The following is a 24,646-nucleotide window of genomic DNA, read 5'->3' on the forward strand; positions in this document are numbered from 1 at the left end:
ATTTTAATCCCAAAATTCCAATTATTATTATTATTATTATTATCATTTTATTTTTTCTTGATAAACTCACACGCATCACATGATTAACGTTTTATGTGGTTCGATCAATTAATCTTATGCCTACAAATATAAAAAAAAGCAAAATTTAATATTAAAAGTAGCAGTCCAGAGCTTAGAAAAATATTCTTAAAACCCAAAATAAATACAATAAGAGACAAAACGATAGAAAATTCAATACTTACGTAAGAATAACTGCTCCGTGGTTGGCAGTTGGGGTGAGAAGTTTGGAGGGCAAAAAAGAGAAAAAAAAACACAAGAATAATCGAATTAAATATAATTCACTTGGAAAATTCGGTTAAATCCGACTCTTGCTGACCCGACAGAAATAGGGACATTCTAGTAATTTCAGAATATAGAACAGACAAATTTATAATTATGCAAAGCTTTCTTGGTCGACAACATAATTTACTCGAAACAAATAGGACATCGATCTTTCGTGCCTCCATTTTCTGTCTTTTTTCGAATTAAAAGAATAAGGGAAGTGAAAGAGGAGAAGAGAAGACAAGACCATGAGAAGAAGTAAACAAAACTGAAAAAAATTCTCCACTTCTCTACTTCAGGTTCCAAAATTCAAACCCTAACCTCTCTATCCATGCATTTTGTTCATATTTTTGTGTTTAAATTCGAATTTTGTTTCCAATTTATTTTAATTTAAGTAGTTTTGATTATTTCTGAGTTAAGGCCTTGTTTGTTGATTGGAAATTATCAAAGATTAGGTCTATTGGATTCTTATCGTCCTTAAATTAACTGGTATTTCTATTATTTCAGCTGCTTGATAAATCTTATGAAGTAAGAAAAAAAGAATGAGAAGTTAAAATTTGTTACGAATTTTCTGTAGTTCTTAAGCTGGTATATATATATTTTCCCATAAGTAAGGTTCTGTTTATATATTTTTATTTTTTTGTAATTTTTTAATATCAAAAAAGGAGTTTCATTTTTGTATGATCATTTCCATTGTTGTTGTTTATTATTATTTTTTAAAATTTATGAGTTTAGTTAACTTTGTAGGATCGGTAAAGGTATGGCTATATCTGATGGGGTTGGTGATGCGGGGCCGGCTATATTGCAATTGCATACTTGGAGACCCTCTGAAAAGCGATTAATAAGAAACCTGTCAGAGTTTCGCAATGGTTCTATTTCTCCATCAAGAGAGCTTTTATTATTGCTTACGTACCAATGCGAAGCGTTGTTGCTTCCTCTAGTTAAAGGTAAAAAGGAATTGCTTGTGTTTGTCGGTAATTATGTTAATTAGCATTTAATGGTTGATCTAATAGTTAATTTCTTTTTTCCTCTGTCAATTGATACTTTTCAGAGCAATCAAGATATAGTAGGGACACTGAAATTAGTCGTTGTGAAGATCTAAAGAATCCTCATTTGGTAGTTTCTGGGTTGGACTCGAGGGAGAATTCGTTAGGCACTTCTGCAGCATTGGACGTGGGCCTGAGTAATGATCCATTAATGGAACTTCCAGGTCCGAGTGGTTGTGATTATATAAGTGATGTACATTCTTTGGCTTGGGGTCTGTGTGGAGATACGAACAAGCAGCACGAAGAGACTTCATTTAGGGAACTGCTTTTTGTGTCAGGCAACCATGGAGTTACTGTTCATGCTTTTTCTAATTCTTGTAAAACTGATGAAGTGTTGAGACCCATGGAAGAAGGTGAGACTTTACAAGGAGGGTGGGTGGATTGGGGACCATCGTTAGATGTTTTGCACAATATGGAGGGTGTAGAGGACTCCAGATTGGCTGATGAAGCCTCTGGGGCTGCCTCTTGTGAGAGCAGTAGTAGTGAAAGGAGCGGACTATGTACTTTTATGGAAGCTCCAAAGGATGACATTTCTAGCTTAGTTGCTCCCAGAAGATGGTTGCGTACTTTCTTAACAAAAGTTCAGACAGTGAAGTCTGATGGTCACTTATGCACTAGATTACCGGAGAAGTTATCATTTCCTCCTTCTGCCAACATCATCTCATTTAGCATTTTCAGTGATGATTTATCTATTTTGGAGTTTGTTTCTCATAAATCTCCTGTGCTGACCCAAAAAGAAAGTTGCACCGTGTCAGTTCAAGATAGTGGAAACAGGGAGTGTAGAAATTCAGATGCAGGTTCAACTAGCACATTACAAGGCGCTTCTGTTCCATCTGACTCGGCAATTGGTGGGATTGACAGTTCTTGCAAAATTTTACGAGTTTTTTCTAGCAATTCGTATTGTTTAGTTGGTTTTGCCATAGAAATTATACGGCATAACAACCCTGATGTATCTGGAGGAAAAGAGAGTAATCTTGTAATTGCTGTGGCTAGGCTAGTCAGTTGGGGAATGCAATGGGTTTGCTCAGTCAAGCTTGATGAAGGTCCTGGTATAGTGGAATGGACAGACTTCAAGCTCTCTCCTGGTTTTCTTATTTGTCTCAGGAAATCTGGCTTAATATCTTTTTATGGTCCAATGAGTGGTGAGCATATTGCATCTCTGAATCTTTTGAATATTTGTCGATTACATCCTTCTTTAAGTTCCCTAACAGAAGAAGGCTTAGCTTTGAGACACAATGGATGCAATATGGATCACAAGGAAGATGCTGTATTATCTCATCAAACTGGCAATTTTGCTGGTACAAGAAGGTTTCGGAGTCTTCACATTGTTTCACACTCTGCATTGTTAGGTGTAGTTGATGAATTTGGTGTAGTGTATGTCATACATGTTAATGACCACATACCGGGAATGCGAAAATCTTTTGAAAAACCACTTCCTGATTATCCATGGTTAGGAATGGGAATATTGGCTGGCTGGGAGGTGGCCAGTGCTGAAATTGGCTGTCAAAGGGATATTTCTGATCTTTTGGGATGCCAAAGTGTTAGTAGTTCACTGGACATAAATAAAAGTTTCATGTCTGGAGTAAAGGCAGAAAATCATGATACAAGTGCAACCAGTGAAAGTGATACCAAGAAGCAAAGGGATAAATCTAACTTGTATAAAAGTAGTCAGCATGCTGCATCCCAGGTAATAGATAAGAAGAAGCTTGTTGGCTCTGATTTACCATCAAGTTTTATGAGACAGATATTCCTTCCTACTGATAGATCTAATGAAGATGATATTGTTTGTTTTTCTCCCTTTGGAATCACTCGCCTTGTTCAAAGATTCAACTGTCGTGAAAACAGCAAATTTATTGTTCATTCGAACTTGCTTTTGGACTTTGCTATAAATGATGAGAGAGAGTATAAAAGGCAAGGTTGGGAAGCTTCTATCAAAGAGGCCATTGGTTGTGTTTTCGAGGGTTGTCTATATTTGGTGACGGAGAATGGTCTTTCAGTTGTTCTTCCTTCTCTCTTAGCTTCTTCGAGTTTCTTTCCTCTTGAAGCTATTGGATACCGACATCTAAGTCCTGCTACTGGAACTAAGCTTGAGATTGATGAACGTTTGGGAATTGAAATATCCAAAAATCCTTGGCCACCTTGGAAGGTGGAGGTTCTGGATAGAGTACTGTTATACGAAGGCCCTGTGGAGGCAGATCAATTGTGCCACGCAAATGGTAATACTTTTGTGAACTGGAATTAACATATTGTTTATTACACATATATTGTTCAGATTTTAAGCAAGTTATACCCTGTCTACATTGTGGTGTTATGAATATTTCCTTTCGTTGGGAAGTACAACTAATTGCTGTGAGTATGATCTGAAAAACATTACGTGTTTGTTTAGATCTTGTATTTTAGAGGAAGCTAGATATCTTTGATTTTTATCATGTTCCCTGAACGGATGGATGTACATGATTTTGTAGTTTTTGAAAATTGGTAAGACCTACTGTAGTAGGTTTGGCAAGTACAAGTGAAAAGTTCACTTAACAAGTCAAACTTTTATATTTTGTTTTAAAAGTCAAGTTTATGGGTAAAGAGTGGAAGTAGAAGATGGAAATGCTCACTTTTCTATCAGAAGATTGTAACATTGCAACATAATAGCTTAAAAGATAGAAGAAAAACATAACTTGTGAATCTGACTTTTGCATATGGAAGATTCCTTAGTTGTTTTGCCAGCTTATTTGGATATGTGCCTAGGAAGTCAACAGTGTGAGTGGTTGTTAAGGAGGAAATGAAATGATATGTGGAGTTTAATCAAGTAGCATTGTGGTGGAGAATGTGCAGAGGGTATATTACACGTATTTTTTTTTTCCTTTTTTAGTTTAAGTGGAAGGCGTCTAGGTTTAAATCTTTTTGCCTTGTACTTGATTCTTGAGTACAAAGATTCGACATTAAGTTCTTTAATACTAGCCATTTGCAATGAAGAGCTAATTCAAAAATTGGAATTATTGATGCAAAAGCCATATATAAGATGTAATTTCAGTCAATAGAATGTAAATCTTGACGATCATGAAATGTGTAGGACTACACGATTTGATATTTTGACAATCATTCTAGGTACGTGTATCCCTACTCTTGATATTCCCCCATTTGCTCTTGCTTGTGATGGACTGCATATGGCCTCGTCTAATTTGATAATGGATGAAAATATATAAGACCCAATGTACACAGTGACTCATGCAGACATCTAGAGGATAATGGTAACAGAATCATACAAATGGTTGGATTCTCCTGAAATATTTTGGAAGAATATATGATTAATTATATGTGGTAAAAGGCTGCTCGGTCTTTATCTCAGAATTCGAGGATTAGATGTGCAACTTGAATCAACACCCTCTGCAAATAACAGCTATTGTCTTTTAAAAGATAAGCCAATTTTCAATTGAGTTTGTGGTAATGAGAATTACCTCACTTTTATTTCTGAAGTAGTGAAGCTTTTGATACGTTTATTTTGGTTGGCTTTGGTTTCAATTGAAGAGTTTTCAGTATCATATGCACTAAGATGAACCTGTTTGTATACATTCTTTGATGTTTTGTGATGGATTTGCATATGTGACCATGTATTATGTCTATGGTTTGTAGCCTTTTGGTTGGTTTTTCACATTGGATAGTGGGAAGGAATTCTGCCTTTAAAATGAGTTTTGCCAAACATATGGTATTCGGTTTTATGGTGGTTGGCTGGCTGGTGGCTGGTCACAGTGGCAGATGGATTGAGCTTGCCGTGAGCCTTTGCACTGGCAGTGATGGCCGCTGGGCGATCCAGTGAAGGCAGTGGAGGAAGAAGGCATAGGAAAGAGCAAAGAAGGAGAAGATGGGGAACAAAATCAAAGAAAAAAGGAGACAAGTAAATAAATAAAAAGGAATGTGAGAATGGCACTGAAAGGTGGCTCATTGTAGGAATTTTTGTGGGTGAACTTTTTGTTTGAGTTGAATGTGTTTGATTGACTTGGTGAACTAGCCGTTGAAATCAACCAGATTTAGTGGCAGTAAATGATGGCCCATCTAAATCCTTTCGAAGTTTTCTATTATCTATATCAATTTTTTTCTGGGTGTGTATGGATGTATAAAATGATGTAGGTTAAAATCATCTATGGGCACTACCATTTTATGCTGCTCTGTGGTTCTGGTCCCTGGTTCCCTGCACCCCAACTAAACTACAAACACTTTAATCTATTGGTTGTCAATATCCTGCATTTTTGCAGTGGCCTAGCATATTTTGTACATTGACTACGTTTTTGGGTAACATTTTTTTTAAAAAATATTTGTATCCTGATAGCTGCTTCTCTTTTTTTTTTGCAACCCAACCAAGTACAAACACCTTAATCTGTTGGTTGTCAAATTAGGATGTTTGGGGTAATAAAATATGTTTTTTAGGACCGAGGTTTATTAGTTACTGGTACAATAGCTTGCCTTCTGAAAGTTTCTTTAAATGCAGAACATGCTAGTTTTTTTACGAGTCAGAGAATGTGTTTTTTACAGTCAAATTAGGATGTTTGGGTTAATAAAATATGTTCTTCAGGACCGAGATTATGGTACAATGGCTTGCCTTCTGAAAGTTTCTTTAAACGCAGAACGTGCTACTATTTTACGATTCAGAATGTGTTTTTTAGTCTGAAATATGCTTTATATGGACTCCTCTTTTGAGTTGACTATGGTTTTCCTAGTTTGTATCTTTTTAACTTCTTTGGGATGCATGCTGCCAGCATGTTTTTGGATGGCTAATCTCTCATTTTAATAGAAAGTTAAGGCTTGAGTAAGTAATGCATTACATAATTGTCACTATTGTTTCAGGATGGGACTTGAAAACTTCCCGAATAAGGCGCTTGCAGCTGGCTCTGGATTACCTGAAGTTTGGGGAAATTGAAAAGTAAGATTCAGTTAGCTTACAGTTGTTCTTGTTGTGAAACTTTATAGATATTGTAGTATCCTCAAGAATGCCAAACTTATGGGAAGTTTAAAACAGAATTCAGTTAAAATAATGATCTGAGGAACAATTTTTTTGGCTCAGATTTTTTTTTTTTTTGGCAGTTTGCTTCACATAGAAAAAGTTTGATTAGTTTTCTGAGGATTTTTGTGCTTTGGAGTTGAACTAATGTTATGTCTGCCATCAGATGATTGCATTTGGTAGATATGATAAAAAAGATTATCGGTGCCATAAGTGCAGCTTATTTTGTTCTGGTAGTTGGCAGTCTTTCCTCGGTACATTTGTTTGTTTGGAAACCTTATAAAGTGGGTCCTTTTTGTTCTCCCAATTGATAATTCAAAATTGTCTCCAAATCTTTTAGAAGCTTTGGAGTTTATGCCATGATTAAGAACTAGGACAGGATAATTACGTTGCTCAATCAGAGCTGGGAAATGAGTCTTTTCAAAGATCAAAGCCTTTCTCTGTCTCTGCCTCTCTCTCTCTCTCTTCCTCTCTCTCCCTCTGTCTGTCTCTCTCTCTGTCTCTGACACGCACACACACTAGAGGTGCATAGGCTTCACTCCTTTGTGCTAGTGGCAGCTGGTATATTTTAAATATGATTATGCTGGTAACTTTTTGCATGGATGTAGAACTCTGTATGCTAAATTAGGATTTTCCAAATGGTAGCCTGTTTAATGGTAATAAGTATGAGGTCTAGTAATTGAAGACGGATTGTAGATCTGCTTAATGCTTTATGTTTTATATTTTGGCTCGGTTATTGCTTAATGTAACGTCATGTTTCTAGCTAAATTTATCTCAAAATGTACTTGCCTTTAATAGATTGTTTGGAGCTTGATTGTGCTTCTTCATTGGTGAGCAGTTCTCTGGAAATGCTCGCTGTTATCCATCTTGCTGAAGAGGGCATCTTGAGATTGATCTTTGCTGCTGTTTATCTAATGTTGGAGAAAGTTAGTAATGATAATGAGATTTCTGCTGCATCAAGGTATGATGCTTCTCTACTTGGAATTTTCTATACTTTCTCTCCCCTTATTCCAACATTTTGGCAGATAGTAAAGCTTAGGACAGAAAGCTTCATCTTTGCATTATTTTTTTCACTCCCTTTTGAACTTTACAAACTGGAGAAGCCAACCTTTCTCTTCTTATGGTCTTTGGTCATTTCTACTCCCAATACGATCTTACTGTTCATTTGTTGTTCCGATAATGTGTGGAGTTATGTTTTTGATGGTTAGATTGTGATACAGGCTCCTTGCACTGGCATCCAGCTTTGGAATCAAGATGATACGCAATTATGGTTTATTACATCAGCAGAAGGAACTTTTGGATCAGAATGTAAGAGATGTCCAAGAATTTCCCATTCTACCTGCAGCAGGTGATGATGGATCAGAACATTTGAGGAGGATGTCAGATATGGCTCACTATTTGGAGATCATCAGAGATTTACAGATGCGACTGACTACCAAATTCAGACGGCTAGGTCATGGAATGGTATGGTTTGTGTTCTGCAGCTTATGCTGAATTCAGGTGAATTGACTTCTTGTGTACTATGTAGAATGATGTATATATTTCCTGATGTTCAAGGTGGATGGTCCGAACGCCTTACAGGTTATGGATGATCTTGTGGAGGATGAATCCAAGATTTCAGTTCCTTCTGGGGATGCATCATTGTTGGCTGCTGCAAGCCATCATGAATCTGTGCTTCCTGCATCTGAAAATGCAGAAAATTTGGCTTTGATCCCCATGGACACATTGAACAATGAAACATCTCTTGTTTCTGAAGGAAGCGGTCTTGGAAAAAGAATTTTTACCCCAGAGAATCCGAAAGATATGATTGCACGTTGGGAATTGGATAATTTGGACCTTAAGACTATAGTCAGAGATGCCTTAGTTTCTGGTCGACTTCCTTTGGCAGTTCTTAAATTGCATCTTCTTCGTTCAAGAGAATTTTTCACTGAGCAAGATACACATGACACATTTAATGAAGTTCGTGATGTGGGAAGAGCCATTGTTTATGAGTTATTACTCAAGGTAAGCCATTAATGCTTTGTAGGTATCTGAATTGAGTTAAAAGAAAATTAGGATTACTTTTTCTGCCCGTCCTTTTTTGGTAATAATACTTTTGGCGCTTTGATGGGTAGGGAGAGACATCTCTTGCTGTAGCAACTTTGCAAAAGCTTGGTGAAGATATTGAATCTAGCCTTAGACAGTTGCTTTTCGGGACTCTTAGGAGATCTCTTCGTTCGCAATTGGCCGAGGAGATGAAATTATATGGCTATCTTGGACTGCGTGAGTGGAACATATTGGAGAGGATATCACTTATTGAGGTATGTGGAACAGTTTAGTTATATTCCTATTACAGGCATTGAGATTTTACACAAGGGAATATTTTTGAGCTGACACTTGGTTGTTTTACGAAAAGAGGGTGTACCCTTGCAGTAGTTTTTGGAACTCATTCAGCACTCGGTGGAATGAGTTGAAGCAGGAATCTTGCAGAAATACATCAGAGGGAATCAGTTTCAGAGTATTGCATCCGCTACATAAGGATCTTATAATTGCATGTGGTGATATTGACGGGGCTGTGTTGGGATCCTGGACAAGCATAAATGGACATCCTGTTCCTCCTGAGGTTGATGATGACAGCTGTCATGCTGGGTACTGGACTGCTGCGGCTGTATGGTCTGATGTCTGGGATCAAATTACCATTGATCGTGTAAGGCATTTGCTATAAATTATTGATAATACTTTATGCTTCCTGATGGGTACTATGTTTTCCCTCTGAAGAGCATAATTTGAGTATATGTATTTAAAGAACAGAAGTTGCTGTGTCTTTTGATCTGGCATATTGTATTTTCTCCAAAGCATTGCATAGTATGAGCATCAATGCAAATGGTTCAAGTGGCCTTTCGTGGTGGCACAGGCTCTGAGATGGGCTTTTTGTTTACATTCAGAAGGGTTAGTGCATAATATAACATGTATCATTTTATTGTTAAAGGAAAGATGAACTTCTGGTGCTGGTTGTTAGAAATGCAGGTCAATTTTGTTTGGTAACTGCTGTAATAGTTTCTACTGATTTGACATAATTCCTACCTTGGCAGGACTCCAGCTAAGCTTTAGGTGTCTAGAGCTGAACTTGTACACCTCTTTTTCTTCTTTGATCCTTTCACAGAAAAGTGCCCCATATAAGAGAAAAGGAAGGGAAAATATGTGGAAGTTTTGTTGCCTCTTCCCTCCCCTGTTGTTAAATAAATAACAGAGGATATTATGCTGTGGTTGCCTTCTTTCTCCAAAGCACTGCAATCTCTTTACTGCTTGTGTTATTTTGTTGCTGTAGCCTTGTCACATTCTGTTTTCTTGTTGTAGAGCAGTTGAGTTATTTATACATGATTGACTAGGTTTTATTTTGACAAATATTTGAATTCAACGATGAGCTAATACTACTCTTTTTGTGCAGGTAGTGCTGGATCAACCTTTTCTTATGGGTGTTAACACTTTGTGGGAATCACAGCTTGAGTACTACATGGGCCACAATGACTGGATGCAGGTTTCAATGCTCTTAGAGGTGATTCCATCATATGCATTATCTGGTGGGGCACTAAGCATTAGACTGGACTCTATGCACTCTGATTCAGTGGTTGAATATGGCCGGGAAATCCCTGACTATGCCAATTACGTATGTTCACTTGATGAACTGGATGGTGCGTGCATGAATGTCCCAAACATTAAGATTTTCAGGTTTCCAACCAATGATATGTGCTCCATGTGGCTAAGAATGCTTATGGAGCAGCAGCTTGCTAAGAAATTTGTGTTTTTGAAGGATTATTGGGAAGGGACTGCAGAGATAGTGCCTATTCTAGCACGGTCAGGTTTCATATTTGACCTACATGGTTCTTCAACCCTGGAGGAGTCGGGTGAGGGCTTGACAGAGTTTGTGCTTTCAGTTACTGATGCTACATTTCATCCCGGTGCTATCCTTGCTTTACACAAACTTATGGTGCAATTCTGTGCACAATGTAACCTCCTGAATCTCTTGGATATTTATTTGGACCACCACAAATTGGCAGTAGATCAAGATTCTCTTTCTTTGGTGCTGGATGCTGCAGTACGTGGACCCAAATTAACATTTGGGGTATTATTTATGTCATTGCACAACTTTGTTGCTAAGCTTTCATCCACATGAACTTTTCAATGACTGTTAATTTCTTTTTTGACCATTTAAAGATTAAGAGCTGCACTAAAGATATTCAGATTTTAGGAGTTTGGTTTACTATAGAAATTGTGCTTTCATGAAAGTCTAGCAAAATAAGTTCTCACAATCATGAGGCTGACAGGGCTTCTTTTCAGTGTAGTAAAAGTCACCCATATTAAAAGAGCTTTTGCTATATATCCTTTTCTTTTCAGAGCGTGGGAATTGATGAAGCTAATATCATTCCTTATCATTAACGTATTATTAAGATTCCAATCTCATTTATCGTAACTTTTAAGAACCATGTGGTAATTAATGATGGAAAATGCTCTTTAAGTTTTCTTGGAAGCATATTTCATAGTTTGATTGTTATGGTTTGTTAAACTTCCCACTCCCATCCATAATGATACCGTTATGTTTGGCTTTCAGATTCTAGTTATATTTAGCATTTTGACGATGTGTTTTCTCTTTCTGGCTTGTAGAACTAGTGCTTAAACCCCATTTTGCATTAAGAGGAATGGAAGATAATTTCTAGCTGACATCTTAGGTTTCTCTTTTTATCATACTTTGTAAATGTGCCTTTATTCATGCTAATATAGTGAATGCATTGCTTTCCATAGGGAGACAATCAGTGGGCAAAATTATTGCTCTTTCAAAGGGTCAAGGGAAAGGAATATGAAGCATCATTCTGTAATGCGCGTGCTGTAGCATCGCACAATTTTCTTCCTGGTAACAATATCGGTGTACTAGATGTTGATGACATAATGCGTACTGTGGATGACATTGCTGAAGGAGCCGGAGAAATGGCAGCTTTAGCAACCTTAATGTATGCACCTGTTCCAATTCAAGAGTGTCTGAGTAGTGGGAGCATTAACAGGCACTTTAGTTCTGGGCAGTGCACTCTGGAGAACCTTAGGCCAGCTCTGCAGTGTTTCCCTACACTGTGGCGCACTCTTCTGGCAGCATGTTTTGGACAAGATCCCAGTTGCAACATGTTTGGTTCTAAACTACAAGGTAATGCAATCTGACCAGATTGGGGTGGTGGGGCATTGGGGTTGGTGAAAGAGGGGATGGGGAGGGGAGAAGAGGGAATGGAGGAGGAAGGGAAAGGGGAGGATAGAGGGGGGAGGTGGCGAGAGAGGTTGGGGGTGGGGGGGGGAGGAGTGAAAGGGTGGTGATTGTTGTGGAGGGAGAAAAGGTTGTGTTGGTTTGTTTTTTGGGTGGTTCTGGGATTTTTTTTGGGTATTTTGTGAGATGTTGCTGTAGACTTGTATCTTAGAAACTTTTTTTTAAGAGAAACACCATTACCAAACAGATCCTCTGGTCACCTAATTGTTTGTCTGATATTCAGTGTCTGGTTATTCTGATTTGCTGCACTATTTGAATTGGCGGGAGAACATATTATTCTCTTCTGGACGGGATACTTCACTTCTACAGATGCTTCCGTGCTGGTTTCCCAAGGGTGTACGGAGATTGATTCAGCTATATATACAGGTTACTTGAGAAATTTTATTCTGTCTCATTCTGCTTACGGAGAGCCATCTAGTTAATCTAGATTGTTATCTTTGCTGGCAAAGCTACAGTCATGAACTTTGCAGTAGTCATTAGTAGTTTGTTCTTGAATAAGATAGATGCAATTGTCTTCTTAAATAAGTTATAATGAGTCATCTTTTTTGGTACTTGGATCACTTTTACATGATTGTTGTGTTTGGATAAGTGCATGGAAAAGTGATATTTTTCTACACGTCATGGCAGGGTCCTCTTGGTTGGCAATCCATGGCAGATTTGCCAATAGGAGAATCCTATTGGCCAAGGGATTTGGATGATCCCAATATCAGTGCCATGTCATGGGAAGCTGCTATCCAGAAGCATATTGAAGAACAACTTTGTGCTTCTTCCTCGGAGGTGAGGCGAGGCGAGGCGAGCTCTTCATTTTCTGTTTTATTGTATATAATGTTCTTGTGCTTTTGAGTTTCCAATTTTGACTTGCAAAGAGTTTCTGCTTAGATCAATAAAGTCTTGGTTTCTGGTCAATTAATAAATCTAACCTTTTTTACTTTCTAAATTCTGAATTGCACATTGGTTATCCTGACTGTTACCATATAGGGGAGGTCCTAATTTCTGGGATTGAGGGCCTCAGCAATTGCCTTCCAGAACAATTGCGTAGGCAATTCATGTTGGAGATCCCACCATTTCGAAATTGTGTGGCGGGAATCGGAAGTTGGGGAAATTTAAAAATGTCATTTGGCCCGGCAGTTAACAATACAGGCTCAAGGAACTTTGTAGTATTAGTTCATACAAGTGTTGTTTTAATGTATGTGTCTGCAGTGTTACTCGAGCAATAGGTACTGACAATACCTGAGTCCCCTGATAGCCAATTGCCATTTCCCTTCTAACTTTCCAGCCCTGAACAGTGAAACTCTCCTATAAGCTTTTCATATCACATGATCAGAAAAGGGGATGTTGTTGGTTACCTGTCACAAAGTTACTAGTCCTTTGTCTTTCATTTGAAATTCCTTCTAAATCAGGGGAAAGGGGAAATTGGTTAAGAGATTGTCCAAAACCTACGTACTTAGCTGGTTGAATATTGGATGCCACTAACAAGAATTTCGTAAGGACAAAAAAAAAAAAAGAAAAAGAAAAAAGGGAAATGTTTTTTTTTTTTTTTGGTTCTCAATATGTTTTTATCAGAATTGTAACTTGTATGAAATATCTAGTGCAATTTGAAAATGTTGTGAAATCTTTTCAGTAGCTTCTATTTCAGTTTACAAATGTTAACTGATCCCCAATTGCCTTTTTTTTTTTTTAAGTTTCTTGGATTTTTTCTCATCTTAGTTGCTTCTCTTGGCATTAGGAAGCTGGTCTTGGTCTCGAGCACCATTTGCATCGTGGGCGTGCACTGGCTGCTTTTAATCATCTCCTTGCTTTGAGAGTTCAAAAACTGAATACAGAAAAAAGAGGGTCCTCTGGAACCTCAGTACCTGGGCAAACAAATGTGCAGTCAGATTTACATGCACTTCTTGCACCTATATCTCAGAATGAGGAATCTCTTCTTTCAACGGTGTGGATCACTTGTGGTTTGTTTTGTTTATGTAAAAAAGTGATTGCATTTTTAAGTGGACATTTTTTTATCCTTTGTTTGGTTAATGCCTATATCTTGAAGTTCACTCTTCCGCTGTCCTGACAAGTAGTAAGTAGTTTGTCATCAAGGCAGTTCTTGAAGTTTGACAATGTTATCGAATAAAAGTGTTTAAGGAGTCAAGGAGATTGTAGGTCTCATGACATCATTTAAATTATTGGACTTCAAGTATATCATATGCCTTCAATGTTGAGATGCATAACATGTTTTTCCTTCATGCCATAGGAATAGAATACATGCAAGTTTGGCAGGGCTATTCTAATAGTTCTTCATGTTACTAAAAATAGTATGGTAGTTTGAATAAGGTGCTGGATTTTGCCGTGTATGGGCAAACTTTTCTGGCATTCCTTTCAAGGGCCCATTCATTTTTAGAACCTGAAGTCTCCCTACTTCACGACCACAGGATTGATGTTAGTTGGCTTTTAAGTGTAAGCCCAAGTGCGAACTCACAGCTCTGTGGTACCCATTTTCATAAGCAAGGACAAAAGCCAGATGAATTAGTACTTGGGTGTGATCAATTGGTTCAGCTATTTTATTATCCTCGCATAAGCATATGTAATATTCAGATAACAAAACTAATTACATGTAGCGCAACACTTATTGACTCATGATAGAGTTTGCGACTTGTATGTATAGGTTGTGCCCCTCGCCATTTTGCATTTTGAGGATTCAGTGTTAGTGGCTTCTTGTGCTCTTCTTTTGGAGTTATGCGGTTTGTCTGCCAGCATCCTCCAAATTGACGTTGGTGCTTTAAGAAGGATATCTTCTTTCTATAAATCTGGTGATCATGGAAATCAAACAGTGGAACTTTCGCCCAAGGGTTCCGCTGTACATACAAAATCTATTGAAGGAGATGTAACAGAATCTCTTGCTCGGGCATTGGCAGATGATTATCTTCGCAATGAATCTTCCATTTGTGTAAAGCAAAGAGACCTCCAGAACAATGTCACTGGAAAATTGCCAACAAGAGCTCTCATGATGGTCCTGCAACATTTGGAAAAAGCAAGTCTTCCAGTTTTTGGTGGTGGGATGACGTGTGGTTCGTGGTTAGTAACTGGTAGTGGTGATGGAACTGAGTTGAGGTCTCAACAGAAAGCTGCAAGCGAGAAGTGGAATCTAGTCACGGTTTTCTGTCAGATGCACCAGATGCCCTTAAGCACCAAATATCTTGCTTGCTTAGCTAGAGATAATGACTGGGTATGCTCTAGTTTGTGGTCATAGCCTTAGTTTTACATCAATATCTATTTTCCATCGGATGTCACATCTCAAGTATTTTGCTGCCAGGTTGGGTTTCTATCAGAAGCTCAAGTTGGAGGATACCCTCTTGAAACAGTCATACAAGTTGTATGCCTCAAGTCCCTTTTAACTGTTTACAGTTCTATTTAGTAACATCTTATGATTTGCTCTAATACTTTTGATATCTGCTATTTCCAGGCATCAAAGGAATTTAGTGATCCACGCCTGAAAATTCATATATTAACAGTTTTGAAAAGCATGCAATCACGAAAAAGAGTTTTTCATTCACCAAATTCAGATATTGCTGGGCAACAGTTTGAAGTTTTCATATCAGATGAAAACCTTTATGCATCTGTTGAACTCTTTGGTATAATAGCAGAATGTGAGAAACTTAATAATCCAGGTGAAGCTCTTCTCTTGAAGGCCAAAAACTTGAGCTGGTCAATTTTGGCTATGATCGCAGCATGTTTTCCAGATGTATCTCCCTTGTCATGTCTGGCCATTTGGCTGGAAATAACTGCAGCAAGGTGGCATTTATCTCTCTCTTCTTTACTGTATATAAAACAGACTTGCTCACACATGCATTTCCTGATATAAATATCACTTGCTACACTGTCTTTAAGCTTCCATTACTATATTATGCCAATTTCTGCACAGAGTTTGTATTCTCAGGATTTATCATGAATCTTCCCAATGATATTTTTCCATGTGTACTTGGATATGAATTTGATTTAGTATGCTTTCTAAATCAGGGAGACTTCTGCCATCAAAGTTAATGACATTGCTTCCCAGATTGCAAATAACGTTGGAGCAGCTGTTGAGGCTACTAATTCCCTGCCAGTGGCTGCTAGAGCCCATACATTTCACTATAACAGGAAAAGTCAGAAAAGGAGACGGCTTATTGAGCCCATGTTGGAAAATTCATTGTCTTTGACAGCTTTTGATGTATCTACCACTTCTGGCGGTGCAAAGTTTGAAGAAATCATGCCTGAAGAGGAAAGGGGACAAAAAATTGATGAAGATGTAACCGTGTCATCTAATTCTGATGAAGTAGTTAATTCCCTTTTGAGAATGGTCGCTGTTCTGTGTGAACAACACCTGTTCCTTCCATTGCTGAAGGCATTTGAGATATTCCTGCCATCCTGTTCTCTCTTACCTTTTATCCGTGCACTTCAGGTATGTGTAAGTTGCTTTGCATTTCGAATTACTTCTTAGTGCAGTTTTTTGAGGTAAGGCATTAAGGCACCTTTGTTTTCTAGTAAAACTGGTTGGGGTCTGCCAAACCCCTTGCTGTCTCAGGTGGTTTTCTTCAAACCCAAAACAAAAAAAAAAGGTTGACACAAATCTGCTTGGTCCAATTTCTTTCCAATAAATTTCCACTGCCCATAAAGGGAACTTAGCCAGATTTCTGAATTATTGCAGTATTATTTATATTTATATCGACACTGTTTCATTACAGCACTGATTTTTATTTTTCAAATAATAAAAATAAGTTCCAACTCCATATACAACCTGTGTACGTTGCTGGTGCTGATTTATCTTGTATGCTCAAAAGGAAATTGCATCTCTTTCTCATGATGTGGCCTGCTATCCATCTAAATGGCTACTTTTTTCCACACACTGCCAGGACATTTCAGATTTGAAATATTTTTGAAGTGTATCTCTGAACTATTGTATTGGCTTAAATTTTGTAGCACAAAAGGAAGAGTTTCAAATGTGTTTACAGTCTAGCGATCATCATTGTGATGATCTGAATCATTGACAAATTAGCGGGTCTTTGTCTCAGTATCAATAATGATAAATATGTGGTTTTGCATTTGGACAGCTTCATTGTGTTAGGATGATTAATTTTGTTTCTAAATGTTATTCCACTATAGGATTTCAAGCTGCTTAACAGCAATTGATGAAGACACTGACCTAACACTTTATGCAAAATAACCAGATATCGTGGATTGATGATTAGGGATAATAAAGAAATGAGCTCTTTGTGCAATCCATAAACCTTTAACCAGACACGAACTTCTTCAAACTAATCTTATATGAGAAAAAATTGATTGAAAATGTCTCTGTATTGGGCTCAAAAAGTTCTTTGTAGCTTTCATTGGATCTCTGAGCATGAAAATGTAGCTAGAACTTTAATATTTCTGTTTTTTTTTTCTATTATTTGTGTATGCTATAACTTGCAGGCATTTTCTCAAATGCGCCTTTCAGAAGCTTCAGCACATCTAGGGTCCTTTTCTGCCAGAATTAAGGAAGAACCTTCTCAGACACAAACAAATTTTGCAAGGGAAGGACCAACAGGGAGCTCGTGGATAAGTTCCATAGCTGTGAAAGCAGCTGATGCGATGCTTTCGATGTGCCCTTCACCTTATGAGAAAAGATGCTTATTACAACTTCTCGCTGCGACTGACTTTGGTGATGATGGATCTGCTGCAACATATTATCGGCGACTTTATTGGAAAATAAACCTTGCAGAACCTTCACTACGTAAAGATGATGGCCTCCATCTTGGAAATGAGACGCTAGATGATGCTTCCCTGCTAGCAGCATTAATAAAGAATGGTTGTTGGGAGCAGGCACGCAATTGGGCCAAGCAACTGGAGGCTAGTGGTGGATCTTGGAAGTCTGTTATACACCATGTTACTGAAATGCAGGTATTTATTTGCTTCACAAAGCTTTTATTCCACATTAATATCATCTATGATTTTGTTTTTTGCCTATACTTTTTGAACAAGGTCTTCTACCTGCTTGCAGCTGAGGTTTGCTTTTCTGTTTTTTTTTGGTCATGGGAGTATCATGTACTATTCACTTAAAACTGCCAAAAACTGGTGAATTGGCTTTCACGGCATATATTGTGAAGCTTTTCCCATTGATTTGTCAAAAGTTGGCATTTTAGCTTTTATTTCTCTCGGGTATTCTTCAGGAAATAGTAAGTTATGTTGCTCTTACAAATGAAACTTGTGGGCTCTACATGACACTAATGCATGTTCTGTAATGACTCTCCTAAAAGTGATTGTCCCAATTCCACCATTTAAGAGCCCTCCATTCCTTTTAGGTCTATCCTTGACTCTAAACTTATTGGATAGCCTGTGGTAGACTAAAGTTGATTTTACTTTTGTTGGATTATCTTGTTTATGTCAAGGAACTGCATGTGTACTGTTTTTTAGCTAAAAAGGAGATCTGTTAGGTAGAGAGTGGTCAGAAACAGGGCATTTCTAGGAGAAGGCATGAAAACACCTGACTCAGAATGTTTTTAGCTTGTTGGAGTTGGTAAATTCGATGAGTCTATTTCCAAGAACCGATGTTCTGTCCATAAGTTGTAAGTTATTCATAAAAACCACTATCCAATGTTGAATTAATTCAGGACCTGAGTCACCTCGTGTGTTATGGTCTGCCATTATTAATTATTATAACCTTATATCTTGAACTTGGCTGTTTCAACAATTCATGTTCTAAAGTACCATATAGCTCATTTAGGTGCCCTAACAAATTCTGCTCTATTTTACTAGGGATCCATTATGTTGCCTGTTATTTTGCATGCCAGCACAAAACTTGATACTTTCAGCTCTCTTCATGACTTAATTGAAGGGTTCCCATTCTTTGTGAAACTGCATTTTCTTTCTAGTATAGAGTTAGATCATGCGTCAATTTTGATGTGAACTCTGCATATTTTCTTGTGCACATGGATCTAGGCTGAATCCATGGTGGCAGAATGGAAGGAGTTCCTTTGGGATGTCCCAGAAGAGAGGGTTGCTTTGTGGGGCCACTGTCAAACACTTTTTATCAGATACTCCTTCCCAGCATCACAGGTTTGTTTATTTATTTATTTACACGTACTAGATGCGTAAGTTAGCATCGTCCTTTCCACTATTTTGAAGTCATTGCATCTTCGCTTTTGCCCTGTCTTTATTTCTTCTCTTGAATGAGTAGAAACAAAGCACCTGCTGTTTTACACAAATTTTTTCGTCTTCAGTCAATTTGATTTTCTACTGTTGCTCTGTAGGCAGGGTTATTTTTCCTCAAACATGCAGAGGCAGCAGAGAAAGATCTCCCAGCAAGAGAGCTTCATGGACTATTGCTGCTTTCTTTGCAATGGTTGAGTGGAACAATAACTCGGTCTAATCAGTAAGTGTCTGTAAGGAACAACTTATGCTACATACCTTGCATAAAATTATATTCTGACTGACTAATTTTACAGGGCATGTCCTCTAAACCTTCTGCGAGAGATTGAGACTAAAGTGTGGCTTCTAGCTGTAGAGTCAGAAGCTCAGGTGAAAAGTGAGGGGGATTTCCCCCAGAGCAATTGTGGTAGGGAACTTGGGATTGGGAAGAGCTCCAGCATTATGGATCATACTGCAGACATCATCACAAAGATTGACAATCATTTGAATTCAATGAAAATGAAAAGTGTAGACAGAAGTGACTTCAGGGAGAATAATCAGACACAATTAAAGACCCATCAAGCATTAGTAGACGACTTTATGGCTTCCACCGGAGGGAACAGCAAGGCAAAAAGGAGAGCCAAGGGCTTTGTGCAATCAAGACGGCCTTTAAATGATGCAGTGGATAAAAGCAATGAGTTTGAAAGTGTCTTCTTCTCCCAGAGTCACAGAGATGATTCACAATTAGTGGATGACAACTTTAAATTTGAAGCATCCCTTTCAAGGTGGGAGGAAGGAGTTGGACCTGCAGAGCTGGAAAGAGCCGTTCTTTCATTGTTGGAGTTTGGACAAATTGCAGCTGCCCGACAGCTGCAACATAAGTTGTCTCCAGGTCAAATTCCATATGAATTTGTTGTCTTGGATGCTGCTTTGAAGCTGGCTGCTCTCTCAACTCCAAACAACAAAATGTCTGTCTTGCTATTGGATGATGAAGTGCGCTCTGTGATACAGTCTAACAATTTCGTGGCTAATCATCATGTGATTGAGCCACTTCAGGTACTGCATAATTTTGTTTTCCACTTTTCAATTTATGTTATTCAATGGCTTTAGACAATACTTAAATTCTAGTTACTTCAATTTAAGTTGTTTGCATAGGACAATTTTTTAATGCTAATAAAAATTATCTGAGGTAGGTATTGGATGGTCTAGCAGCCATACTCGCTGAAGGCCGTGGGCGAGGAGTTTGTAAGAGAATTGTGGCTGTTGTAAAGGCTGCAAATGTTTTAGGTCTGTCATTTTCAGAAGCATTTGATAAGCAGCCAATTGAACTATTGCAGCTTCTTACTCTCAAAGCACAAGATTCATTTGAAGAAGCAAATCTCCTTGTGCAAACGCATTCTATGCCAGCTTCTAGTATTGCTCATGTTCTTGCAGAATCCTTTTTAAAGGTCTGTGTGCTTTTTATGGTTTGTCCTTCTTAGTGTGTAGATGTTCAATTAACATCCTAGAATAGATCTTTGGCATCTGCTAAGGGCTATGTGACTGCTTTGTCTTGTTTTGGTTGAAATAAGTCTGAACAGGGATTTTGGAAGTTGAATTTTAATTTTATAATTATTTACTGATCCTTTGTCAAGTTATTTTTGTTTTTGGTGGAAGTTTATGATGTCTGGCACTTTTATTGAAAAGTCTATTTATGTTTGTTGTTGAATTAGGGCTTATTAGCTGCACATCGTGGTGGATACATGGATTCCCAGAAGGAGGAAGGACCTGCTCCTTTGTTGTGGAGATTTTCAGACTTCTTGAAGTGGGCCGAGCTTTGTCCCTCAGAACCAGAAATTGGCCATGCGTTGATGCGTTTGGTGATCACTGGGCAAGAAATACCACATGCCTGTGAGGTAGTATGGCAACTGTTTGTCTTTTCTTCTTTTACCTCAGTATCCCTTGTATCTAATTAAATTGCTTAAAACTGAAAGATTAGGGATTGTGCTGGTTGCAAATTGAATGTGTAATAATTGGCAAAATCTGATGTGGGGCAATAAGGAACATTCCTAGTCCTAGTTCACTAAAATTTTGGTTTTCAAAGTGTGTATAATGACTAACAAGATGGATGGTGTCTTGGTAATGTTTTACTTTGCATTCAATAGAATAGTTCCTAGTCCTAGTCCACTAAAATTTTGGTTTTCAAAGTGTGTATAATGACTAACAAGATGGATGGTGTCTTGCTAATGTTTTACTTTACGTTCAATAGAATAGTTGGAGTCTGGGTCATAGGTGGAAGTTTTTAGCCAAGTATAGTGACACGGAAACTTTATTCATCCTCAGCTCTGGTCTTTTAATGGTTTCCTCTTTTTTTTTTTTTGGCATGCAAATTGTTGTTATTTTTAGCTTCTTCTGCATAAACAATATAAAAGTTCCCTTTAGATTTGTGAGCTTAATTTTGGATGATAATCTGATATGCAATAACTACCTCCAGTCTAAAAATGAAATACTGTGTTATCTTTGGATGTTGATGTTTTCCCCTTCTAAATTACCTTTTAATTAGTCAAATTCTTTTTCGCGTCCTTATTTGTTTCCTTATTTTCTCATTCTGAAATGTTCAGTTAGTTTAGTATTGATAGGAATACTATTGAGCGCATAAATTCATTTGAAGTTGGAGGACTGTTGCAACTAAACTTTGACATGTTGGAGCTTTGCTTTGTGAAACTTGATGGCCTATGGTCTAAGCTGCCAAGATACAATCATCAATTTTGCGACTAGATATAAGGATGTAATATTTGTTTCATGGGTTATGGATTGAATTAACAAGGTGTGATCATCTGAATAAAATCATCGCAATTAGCGCGTTAACCTCTTTTTTTAAGTTTTGGTGAATGGAAGATCTACATCCTTATTGAACAACTTGTTGGCACTGTCTCTTTATTGAATTATTTGTGCGGTGTCCTCTCAGTCAAGTTTCAGGTGATTTAAATGGTGTTTTTTCCATGCTTGGCTTGAGCCTCTTTTCATTCTCTACTTTCACCCTTCCTCATTTTATGGAAGTCAGTAGTATTTGACCAAGTTATTTGTCTATTTTGGGTGTGAAAAAGAGGAGAAACTGAACGTCATATATTTCACATCAATTCTTCCCTTATAAGAAGCATGTTAGAATCCTGCTTTTCTCCTACACAACTGGAAAAAAAAAAGATTTTTTTTTTTGCCCACGGGGGCGGGGATGCCTGGCCAAGGGGTTGTTAGTGTTGTTTGTTGAATAATAATCACCTCATTCCTCAAATGTTCTTTCAGCTGTATTTGCAAGATAGATAAATGTAGTAAAAGAGAGTACCTTTTCCATGTTCCTCCTTTTGCTAAGCTTTGAATTCTATTTAGATTGTTATTGACACCTTTGTCAATATGTTTCTGTTACCATAAATCCTGTTACTGTTCTTATTGCTGGGCCTGTAGACAGTATGTCTAATATTTAACACATGAAGAACTAGCACTACATAGACTTTGCTGAAGTGCAGCACAGGAGTAGGTAATTTGCTGAGAAATTACTGAGTGTCAACATGCTTCAAAGATTCTGTCAGATTGTCAGTAAATTGTGAAGTTCATATTTAAACAGGAAAGAAATGGACTTAAAGATAAGTCTTCACCACAAAGTACAGCACTTGTAGTTTGACAAATAATCAAAAGTTCATAGTTCTAAAAGCTTGAATTCTTTGACTTGTTTCTTGTAAGTGACCTTGAAGGTATTAAGTGTACCTTACTTTGAGATTGATGAAGAAAAAAATTTTAAAAAGGGTTCCTATGCCAGAGGGGGGTCAACATTTAATTATTTGGAACTGATTTTTCAGGTTGAGCTTCTGATACTGTCCCACCACTTCTACAAGTCATCAGCATGCCTGGATGGTGTTGATGTTCTTGTAGCTCTTGCAGCAACCAGGGTAGAAGCTTATGTATCTGAGGGTGATTTCACGTGCTTGGCTCGTTTAATAACTGGAGTCGGAAATTTCCATGCGCTGAATTTCATACTCGGAATCCTTATTGAAAATGGTCAACTTGATCTTCTTCTTCAAAAGTATTCTGCTGCTGCAGATGCAAATACAGGCACCGCTGAAGCAGTTAGAGGATTTCGTATGGCTGTTCTTACGTCACTCCAGCAATTCAACCCCCATGATCTAGATGCATTTGCCATGGTAATTATTTATAATCTTCTTAAAGATAAGCTAATTATTAGCATAAAGTAAATTGCAGTTTCTGTTGTTTCATTGCAATTGTTGGTTCAGCTTCTCTCCCTATCCATTTCATTTCTTCACCAATTGAAAACATCTGATTCTCCATTTCTTGCAATTGGTACATCTGAAAAGCTTGATATCCTGTTCCCGGCTTTCTTTCAGGTTTATAATCACTTTGACATGAAGCACGAAACTGCTGCTCTCCTGGAGTCACGTGCAGAGCAATCTTCTCATCAATGGTTCCTCCGTTATGACAAAGATCAGACTGATGATCTACTGGAATCTATGCGGTATTTTATTGAAGCTGCTGAAGTTCACTCCTCCATTGATGCTGGCAATAAAACACGCAAAGCTTGCGCTCAGGCATCACTCCTCTCTCTTCAGATTCGAATGCCAGATTTGCAATGGCTCAATCTTTCTGAAACTAATGCACGAAGAGCACTAGTTGAGCAATCTCGTTTCCAAGAGGCACTAGTCGTTGCTGAAGCCTATGGTCTTAACCAGCCAAGCGAGTGGGCCCTGGTGCTTTGGAACCAAATGCTCAAACCAGAACTCACTGAACAGTTTATGGCCGAGTTTGTTGCTGTACTCCCTCTCCAGCCCTCAATGCTTGTTGAGCTTGCAAGATTTTATAGGGCTGAGGTTGCTGCCAGGTGGGACCAATCCCAGTTTTCCGTGTGGCTGACAGGCGGAGGGCTGCCAGCTGAGTGGGCGAAGTACCTTGGTAGGTCATTCAGATGTTTGCTGAAAAGGACTAGGGACTTGAGGTTGCGGCTGCAGTTGGCTACGACAGCCACCGGGTTTATTGATGTTATTGATTCATGTAACAATGCGTTGGATAAGGTTCCTGAAAATGCTGGGCCACTTGTCTTGAGGAAAGGGCATGGAGGAGCTTATCTCCCTTTGATGTGAAAATTTGGGCATGAATCACTTGAAATTGGATCCTTGAGATCTTGAACACGATTTTAGCGGTGCTGCATTATGATATCATCACGACAGATCTCCTGCAATTCTCTGTGAACAGCACCAAGCAAAGCATGCCAAGAAATCAACATCATGTACTGACAATGAGTTTGGAGTTTTCTCCAAGATAGCCAAGTAGAAGCAGTATCAATCCTTGATGAAGACTAGGCAGGTTGTTTTTTTACAGAAATCTTGTGAATATAATGCAGTTTCGGCATAAATTTTTTTTTTTTTTTAAAAAAATTTTCCCCCAACTTTTTCATACCGGGGCGAGCTGATTTGAGTGTACGAGTGAAATTTTGGCCTGTAAGAAATGTACATGATTAGAACTGTACAATATGTACATAGATATTTGAAGTGAAATTTATCTGAAGTGGCTGGTTTTTCTTGAGGTACTCGAGGCATAATTATCAGTTAAGAGGCCATATTTTTGTTTGATTGAAACAAATTGAAATTGAAGTGTACAATTTGCTCCATTATCAGTTAGAATAGCAATATGGATGGATTTTGAGAGTAGTTTGATGAGGTAATTAACGTTTAACCTGGACTATAATAGTACCAGGTTCTGCGCTATGGAAATCTGGATACAGTAACGTATTCCACCACAACAGTTCATGTTAGTTTCACATGAATTTTGCTGCCATAAAAAAAGGATTTTTCTTTTAAATGAGATAAAGAAATTATTTGTTTCTTAGATTCA

The 24,646-nt window shown here is 38.0% G+C and overlaps 1 protein-coding gene across 1 annotated transcript; it reads left to right on the top strand.

Moving 5' to 3' along the window:
* The first annotated feature begins 536 nt into the window (after positions 1 to 536).
* LOC113777684 lies at positions 537 to 24,177 on the top strand. The gene is made up of 26 exons (XM_027322846.1): positions 537 to 620; positions 1,069 to 1,268; positions 1,373 to 3,583; positions 6,201 to 6,276; positions 7,193 to 7,315; positions 7,575 to 7,818; positions 7,912 to 8,358; positions 8,469 to 8,654; positions 8,750 to 9,040; positions 9,782 to 10,429; positions 11,134 to 11,527; positions 11,865 to 12,007; positions 12,269 to 12,418; positions 13,368 to 13,574; positions 14,289 to 14,849; positions 14,937 to 14,996; positions 15,087 to 15,415; positions 15,641 to 16,064; positions 17,075 to 17,542; positions 18,581 to 18,697; positions 18,892 to 19,013; positions 19,087 to 19,825; positions 19,963 to 20,217; positions 20,482 to 20,664; positions 22,603 to 22,944; positions 23,146 to 24,177. Exons 2-26 carry the CDS (start codon positions 1,082 to 1,084, stop codon positions 23,893 to 23,895), a joined length of 9,657 nt encoding a protein of 3,218 aa, XP_027178647.1. The 5' UTR covers positions 537 to 620; positions 1,069 to 1,081; the 3' UTR covers positions 23,896 to 24,177.
* The last annotated feature ends 469 nt before the right edge of the window (positions 24,178 to 24,646 follow it).

The sequence above is a fragment of the Coffea eugenioides genome, chromosome 7 (genome assembly GCF_003713205.1).
Source record: "Coffea eugenioides isolate CCC68of chromosome 7, Ceug_1.0, whole genome shotgun sequence".
Taxonomy (NCBI): domain Eukaryota; kingdom Viridiplantae; phylum Streptophyta; class Magnoliopsida; order Gentianales; family Rubiaceae; genus Coffea; species Coffea eugenioides.

Coding starts and splice junctions, on each gene's coding strand:
- LOC113777684 (XM_027322846.1), top strand. CDS start 1,082: ATGGCTATATCTGATGGGGTTGGTGATGCGGGGCCGGCTATATTGCAA. Junction 7,819..7,911: donor GACGGCTAGGTCATGGAATG/GTATGGTTTGTG, acceptor CTGATGTTCAAG/GTGGATGGTCCGAACGCCTT. Junction 13,575..14,288: donor AGGAATCTCTTCTTTCAACG/GTGTGGATCACT, acceptor TTGTATGTATAG/GTTGTGCCCCTCGCCATTTT.